Source organism: Notolabrus celidotus, chromosome 11 (genome assembly GCF_009762535.1).
Source record: "Notolabrus celidotus isolate fNotCel1 chromosome 11, fNotCel1.pri, whole genome shotgun sequence".
NCBI classification, from domain to species: domain Eukaryota; kingdom Metazoa; phylum Chordata; class Actinopteri; order Labriformes; family Labridae; genus Notolabrus; species Notolabrus celidotus.
Window position 1 is genome coordinate 19,678,656 of NC_048282.1, and position 8,214 is coordinate 19,686,869.

The window sequence follows — 8,214 nt, forward strand, 5'->3', positions numbered from 1 at the left end:
AGTATAGATTTAAATAGTTAGTAATGGAGTTTATGAGATTTAAAAAAAAATGTATAGGGATTTTTTTGGGTTCTGACACTTTTGGATAATTAAATATGCCCCGGGTCAAGTTGACCCAGCAACATTATTGCTGTTCCTGAGAATCAAACATGACAGGAGGGTTAATATAATGGAGTCTGCATGCATGTTATGATTAACCGTGTCACTCAATCATATGTTTTACAGGTGAACATCTTTCAATTTCTTCCTGGCTCCATGCCCTACAGTGAACTGCCTTTTGCCCCGTACGTACAACGTAGGCACTACTTCAGCCAATGGTTAAGACACTCATTTACTCTGCGTATGACGTAGGCAATGCTTCAGCCAATGGTGAAGAGCCTCATTTGCTCTGCGTATGACGTAGCCTACTGATAGCCCACTAGCTGGTTTGCTAACAAGAAAGAAGATGGATTCTCCCATACTGGTAATGTTAGAGCATTTATTTATTGAATATAATGTGCGTGTCATTTTAGAATGAACGTATCATGACTCCACAGTGGGACTGGTTTCTCAAAGTGTTGTGAAGTAAGGTATTCAAACTATCGAGTTGAAATGGCCCTAGCTAACGTTGCCGAGTTAGCTGAAGTAGCTAACCAGCTAGCTCTTATGTAGTTTGTGTGTATATGTGTTTGTTGATGATGTGGAAGTGTCATGTCTTCCTGCTGACTTCGCAATGAAACAATCATTCTAAAACTATCACATTGAGGATTGTGGCGGGAATACTTTGGTTTCATTCACGTCCCGACCTCCGTTTATTCAGACTCTGTGATTGAGGATACCACTTTAACATATGGACATACATGTTACTTTTAATGCATGTATTAATTCACTGTTTCCTCTACTTTAACAGGAACCATCCCTGTACACTGTCAAAGCAGTACTGATTCTGGACAATGATGGGGACAGACTCTACGCCAAGGTATGGTCAAGTTAGTTGTACAGACTTTTAGTTTTGTTAGTTGTGCAGAGTTTCTCTCATTGATGAATATACCACATTATCAGGTGTAATCTCTGCAGTAAACATCTAATGTTTGTTTGTTGTGTAGAAAACTACTTAACAATCTGTTAAACCCACACACATGTCCCACATACTTTATATAAAAATACTATGAGCATGGGTAATGACAGAGATTTCACATAAACATACTTACGGTGGCCCTAAAGGCCAATGTAATGAATATCTAAAAAACACAAATATATTTCACAAAAAAACACACATTTCACAGAACACAAATATATTTCACAAAACAAAAACACTTTTCACAAATAACAATTACATTTCACAGGAAAAAAATGAATTTCACAGAACAAACAATAATTTCAGAAAACAAAAATAAATTTCACAAAACAGAAATACATTTCACAGAACAAAAATACATTTCACAGAACAAAAATACGTTTTACAGAACAAAAATACATTTCAAAGAACAAAAATTCATTTCACAGAAAAAAAAAATACATTTAAAAAAAACACAAAAACATTTCCCAGATCACAAAATACATTTCACGAAACCGGAAAAGGTAAGACCATGGTACTTGTCAACTCAAGCTCCTCTTCCATCCTGGTAAACACCCTGATTTTGTGGTATCCAGTGTAAACAGGAAATGATAATGACTGTACCATGGTCCTACCCTTTCTGGTTTCTTGAAATGTATTTGTATTCTGTGAAATGTATTTGTGTTTGGTGAAATATATTTTGCGGTTTTGAAATATGTATTATTATTGGCCTTCGGGGCTACCATACATACTATATGTGGGCTGTTTCCACTTGTACTTGTTCAATAAAATCGACTAGTCAATTAGTCATTACTAGTGGCCCTTTTCCACCGGCTCGTCTTAGCCCTACTCTACTCGACTTGACTCGACTCTACTCGGTTTGTGTTGCGTTTCCACGGGCGCGGTACCTCGTGTCAGATACTAGTTTTCCGTACCTGCTCTGCTCTGGTTCCATGCGAGCTGAGCCGATACTAAAAGGTGACGTCGACGGACTGCCGGCCACTGATTGGTCAGAGAATGTCGTCACCGAAGAGTCATGAGTGCGACACCCAATCGCACCCAACACAGGAATCAGACCTGCCATTTTTAAAAAACAGCATCAGTACTCTTTGCTGTTCTTTTGCTTTTTGCTCTCTCGCTAGGCCTGCGACAAAAAGGCCACAGATTGAGCAGCAAGTACACCATTGCCTCCATGTCCTCCATTGTTTGTGATTGTTGTGTTTGTCTAGCGTTCAAAATGACGTGAATGCAGTTTCGAGCAGCTGTGTTATGAAGACCCCGCCCACCGTGAGACGGTACTCGGGCTGGTGGAGAAGGTACACAAACCGAGTAGAGTAGAGTCGAATAGAGCCGAGTCGAGTCAAGTAGGGCTGGAACTGTATAGTGGAAAAGGGCCATAGGTGTATTCAGTGTCAAAGATTGGCTGTAGTGCAGGACTGACTCAAGTCATTTTGTCTTTGTTGGATTTATTCAAAATGTAGATGGTATTGAATATGTCATCCCTCAGTCAAATTTCCACCAAATGTATGTGAGCTTTTTAGAAGCTGACTTATGCTAATGTGTTTACTTTGAATTCATCCACAGTATTATGATGACACATACCCAACAGTAAAGGAGCAGAAGGCGTTTGAGAAGAACATATTCAACAAAACACACAGGACAGACAGTAAGATGTTTTCCATTTTATTCACAGCCATTTTCCCCCTTTAGGTTCATGTCTTATAATTTACATGGTTGCTTTCTGTGTGCTCTTAGGTGAGATAGCATTACTGGAGGGCCTCACTGTTGTGTACAAAAGCAACATAGACCTCTTCTTTTATGTGATTGGAAGTTCCCATGAAAATGAGGTAAGTTAAGGATTTTCTTATGAACAATCCATCTGTGGGTCAATCAGTGTCACACAAGTCATACAGAGATAAATCTTAAAAAAGGGGTCTCATCTGCTACTCTTTCTTTCATTTGCAGTGACTGACTCACAAAACGCAACTTTTGATAACTGATGGGTTTCCCAGTCTAATTTGATATTTACAATTCCAAAAGCTCCAGAGAAACATCTTACATATGTCTTATTTCACAATTGCAGTTTTTAACTTACCTAAGTTTCCTAACTTTAAAAAAACACCAAAAGTAGTTAAAAAAAATAAATATAATATTTGGTTATTAGATGTATTTATTAGCATTTTAACCCCACATAGTAGGGGTGGGCTATATAGCCTCAATATTATATCACAATATTTCAAGAAACTTTGTGATAACAAAATATATGACAATATTTTCCATCACAGCATTAACTTTTTTATCCACCTGCCATGTGGCTTGTGGCTGCTTCCTAAACCTAACACCTACTCATTATTTTTACCGGTCAAAATGTTTAACCAATAATGTTGTGTAATGGTGTGTAATCTTATAAACAAGGCTTATGATATTTAAGTGTTATGTTGAATTATGAAGATAAATATTTCAAGCTTTAAATATTCTGACCTGCTCTGTGCTTCGCTCAGAAACACAAAAAACACCTTTATTTCATTTATTTTGGTTTATTAGTTTGTGGCTGGCTATTGCCTTGATTGCAGCCATGTTCTTTAAGGCAGATTTAGCTGAAACTAACCCTTAACTGAGAGGCCAGAAGATACATTTATTATGATGTCGGCCTGTACGAGGAGAGGCACACAGGCTGCAGCTGGAAACCCTTATCACTGTATGATCATGTTTATGCAGCGTGTAGATTTCCTCTATTTTGACAGTCTAAGGAGTCATGTTATTTTCCTGCTGCTGAAAACATTCAATTTCGTGGTGTGTCTGTTTCACTATAAAGGCACTCCAAAAATTAAAAAAAGAGGATTTTTATTGTGAAGAATTGTCAGAAATCGTGTGTTCATCATCCCCAAGCTACATTCAGCAGATTTTGATAACTCCGGAAAGAATTAACGGTAGATCCTTCAACTATGAGTCGCAGCCACAGCCTACTCCTTTCTAGCACATAGGCAATGTTAAAGCCCCAGACAGACATAGGGAGTCAGTGCAAGCAAGCACACCAACTTAATGCTGCTGTTAACAGCTGACCTCAAACTTTGGGAGGAGAAGGCAAGTTTACCCAATGTCCGAGCCACTTTGCACTTTCACTGTTAACATTAACATCAGCTTAGAGACGAGGAGGAGGTGGAGCTCTTTGGCCAGTGAGCGAGTAGGTCCGCCTGGCTCTGCTCTGGAGCTTCATACATCATCTAGATATACATCACATAAAAATGTATACCGGTATTGCTGTAGACTTTATGATATAGCACAGCCCTACTACATAGAGCTTGAACGCCTTTAAATGGTGTTACATTGTGTTATTAGTGGTTGTGTTGCTTTTTGATCGACATTAGTGCAGAATATAGATATAGTATATAAATATGAAAAATAAATAAAGGACTAATCAAACAGATTGTAATTTTCACAGAAATGTCTCAACTCCTAAATGTTGTGGTTTTGAAACAATTGATATTCTATAGAGTTGTGTTAAAGTCTGGCTTTTTTAGGGATCATTTGGTGTATCAGTAATGTAACATGCCGTGTATGTTGCCATGAAAACAAAAATATTCTTCCTGTCAATTTTAACCATCTGTCTTTATCCATGTTTTATATTTCTACATAAATTGAATTCTCATTTTGCAATAAAAGTAACTTCATCTATTACAAGATGAAGTGCTTTTGTGTACGGTTTGGCAAAGGTAGAATTTAGACAAATTTTGTGCCGTAATGTTCAAAAACATTTTGTGAACACCATACAAGCGATAACACACATGTTATCTCTTGATTGTCATTTTTCCCAGATGATAATAAACAATGTGGGCTCATTAAACATGAACAGATTCTGATACATTCTGTCATTTTCAACAGCTTATGCTCATGGCTGTTCTTAATTGCCTCTTTGATTCACTCAGTCAGATGTTGAGGTACGTTATTGCATCTGTTATTCTTTCCACAAAACTTCAATAAAACTTTTGATTCTGATGTCAGAAAAGTTCAGCTTGACATGTTTTCGTTGTTACACTGTAGGAAAAATGTTGAAAGGAGGGCTCTGCTGGAGAACATGGAGGGGCTTTTCCTGGCCGTGGATGAGATTGTAGATGGAGGGTAAGTAGCGCACTAAAGCTTTTGATGCACCTCGTCCTAAAATAACTCAGAGGTGATACAGCATGTTCCCTCTCTACTAGGGATGTAAATTTTAAGTATTTCCCTTGATCGATTTTTAGAAATGTTAACAATCAATTATCGATCAATCAATAAGAAAAAACATTATTATTCTTATGTCAAAAACAAGGCCAAAAATGTTCTTTTCCCCCTAAATTATATTTTCCACAGCAACAAAATACATACAACTGACAGTATTGAATATGGGTACATGTTTAACACTGATTATCAACGATCAGGCTCATAAAAATACTCTCCGCGTACATAGTCTTATAAAGTGAAGGCTCATAATACTAACAGAAAAGTACTTCAGACTCACAGTGTCCAGTTTTCTGTCTACTTGTTCTTATTGAGAAAAATGAACGTGTATTCGGGTGTCAGCTGGGAGTGCAACTGGGTCATAATCAGTCCAGCAGCAGAAAAGCGCAGGCGGCTCTGATGTTGCTGCTTGCAAACATAGCATACTAGTAATTCCAACCAGTCTATTGGCTTTGTATCCAAAGGTAGGGAAATGTCCTGTTTTAAGTTGTCAACCTTTGTGTCCATGTCGTTGTAGGCAGTAGTTGTGTATTGATCCTCTTAAAAAAGGAGACCTTGTGCACAGCCGCAGCCGCCAGCCGAGCGTCTCCACTGTGCGCAACACCTTTAACAGCTGAATCACATCAAAACATGCTTTAAATTAAAACACCTCCCTGATAGCTGAATGTAATATGAGACCACATGATGTTTGTTCCACGTGAGGGAAAATTGAAAACAAAAATGCTTGTGTAGAGTAAATTTCTTAACAATCAATTAATGGATAATCAATGAATTGTTTACATCCCTACTCCCTACTCTCTACTAAACCTTGACTCTCTGCTTCCTCCTGCAGGGTGATCCTGGAGAGTGACCCACAACAAGTAGTGCACCGTGTTGCTCTTAGAGTAAGCTCCTTTCTTGTTCTGTCAGAAATATTCCTCGTATTCTGTTGTTTGTTGTGTCAGATGTAAACACAACATAACTGTCTCTGCAGGGGGATGACGTGCCTTTGACGGAGCAGACAGTCACACAGGTGAGTAAAGCCTTTCTTGCTGTTTCCTCTGCTACAAAGTTTAAGAGGCTTCGTTTGTTTAACTGTAAAACTCATTACTCCAGAACTTGTTTATACAAGGGAAGTTTTAAGCATCTGTTCCATCTACCCTCGCTTAGTCATGCTACATCGTCTTCTTCATGACAGTGTACATGATTACTAATTATTCAGTGCTGCTGTGGTAGGTAGCCAACAGTAGTTCCTGTCTTTTGGCTCTTACTTGAGTCTGCCTGTGTGTGAGATACTCTTGATTAATGTTGTCATTTAAGAGGCCTGAGACTTGCTAACGCCATCCCTCTTCAGGCTGAGATTAATGGCTGTCCCCAATCCCCATACTTTATGGTTATGATTCGGCTTTCATTCAATGAATTAAGATGATTAATTGGAGCTTGCATATTTCTCTTCATTTACATTGCCTATTCATCCATCTTTGTCATATTTTTAACATTATGTGCAACTTTTCCACATTTTTACCCTCTAAGATACCATTTACTTTCTATATTTTTGATTTGATGCCTCTGTCCTTTGGGGTTATCCAGCACTGCATCCGTTATTTTAATGGCCAGTACAGTTCATGTTTGGTTTTTTTGAGTGATCTGCTTGGTCAAACCTGCTTTTCTTTTCAGGTTCTTCAGTCGGCCAAAGAACAGATCAAGTGGTCACTTCTACGATAGTCACCTCTGCATCAGACTACCAGTGGATCATGGCACTGATCCACATACTCCTTTTCCTCTCATTTCTACTCCCTAAATCAGAGCTGTGAGGAGTTCCACTGGGTGATCCAGTCACACTCCCAGGACTGCTAATACTTGACCTTGTTTGATTTTCATATTTTCTCCTCATTCTTTTTGCACAGGCTTGCATTATGTGACTTAACCAACATGAGGATAAGATTTGTTGTACATTCCAATACCAGGGCTGGTCTGGCCTGCTTTGTTACAGAACCTGGGTGCTAGTAAAACCAGCGTGTCTGTCCATAAAATAAAGATAATCCTCATTATAGCCTGCGGGAACATTCCATGTGTCTCCTTAAACAAGAATTTGATCCACACCCTGTCATTTCCTTCAGATTACTGTACAAAGTATTGAGCCACTGTTTCTATCAATCAATCAATTAACATGGATATTATGATCAAAAAGTGTGCAACTAGTACTGAACTCATGTCCCTGACGACAGAGGTATAGTGTGTCGTGGGATGTTCTATCAGCTGATACTTTAATAAATGTTTGTTGACACTGGCATGTGAAAAGTGGTGATACATCTTTATAAACTCAACTTGTCTGTGTGTCAAAATGTGTCCTCTTCTACATTTTTTAAGGCACTCAAAGCTCTGTGACCTGAACTTTACATTGTGTAAAAAATCTTCTTTACACATTTTATATCTGCAATTTGAAGTGCCCCATTAAGACCTTGTGTTTTCTTATTTCAGAGTGCAATCCTGTGAGCTCTTTGTTCCTCAAGACCACAGGAAAAGCCAAAGAACACTAGAGCAAGGGCTCCATCTCCTGGTGTGTGCAGCACAGTGCAAGGTTGAGGGGCAGGTAAAGAACTCGAGACAAGAGGGTAGAGTGGGGAGGAGACTCATTCATGCGGCCATGATCAGTAGCTTACATTGCTCTGTGTTTCTGTGACATGCAGATAAGTTTTATGGAGTCATACTTGATTCATTCCTGCTCGGTGGAGAGCCACAGTGTGACACATAAATTGTGTGCACCCCCACCGTAATACTCTAACCTCATGCGCTCGTTTTAGTGCAAATGAAGGGTACACTCCAGAGAGAAATGGGTGTTAAAATAGGCACTAGATCATTTTGGTACCTGGTGTATATTACAGGAGAAGAAATGATCTATTTTACTCTTCTTGGATATCCCCACATGCTCTCATGCTGATCATCTGAGGGTATTTTTATCCTGGAAGAGATTTGTGTTGGTT

General features: G+C 38.7%; 1 protein-coding gene across 1 annotated transcript; it reads left to right on the forward strand.

Moving 5' to 3' along the window:
• Window positions 1-334: 334 nt before the first annotated feature.
• On the forward strand, window positions 335-7,531 carry copz1 (COPI coat complex subunit zeta 1). The gene is made up of 9 exons (XM_034695775.1): window positions 335-463; window positions 890-958; window positions 2,621-2,702; window positions 2,792-2,883; window positions 4,919-4,974; window positions 5,078-5,155; window positions 6,084-6,135; window positions 6,225-6,263; window positions 6,908-7,531. Exons 1-9 carry the CDS (start codon window positions 446-448, stop codon window positions 6,953-6,955), a joined length of 534 nt encoding a protein of 177 aa, XP_034551666.1. The 5' UTR covers window positions 335-445; the 3' UTR covers window positions 6,956-7,531.
• The last annotated feature ends 683 nt before the right edge of the window (window positions 7,532-8,214 follow it).

Coding starts and splice junctions, on each gene's coding strand:
- copz1 (XM_034695775.1), top strand. Junction 4,975..5,077: donor TCACTCAGTCAGATGTTGAG/GTACGTTATTGC, acceptor GTTACACTGTAG/GAAAAATGTTGAAAGGAGGG. Junction 6,136..6,224: donor TGCACCGTGTTGCTCTTAGA/GTAAGCTCCTTT, acceptor CTGTCTCTGCAG/GGGGATGACGTGCCTTTGAC.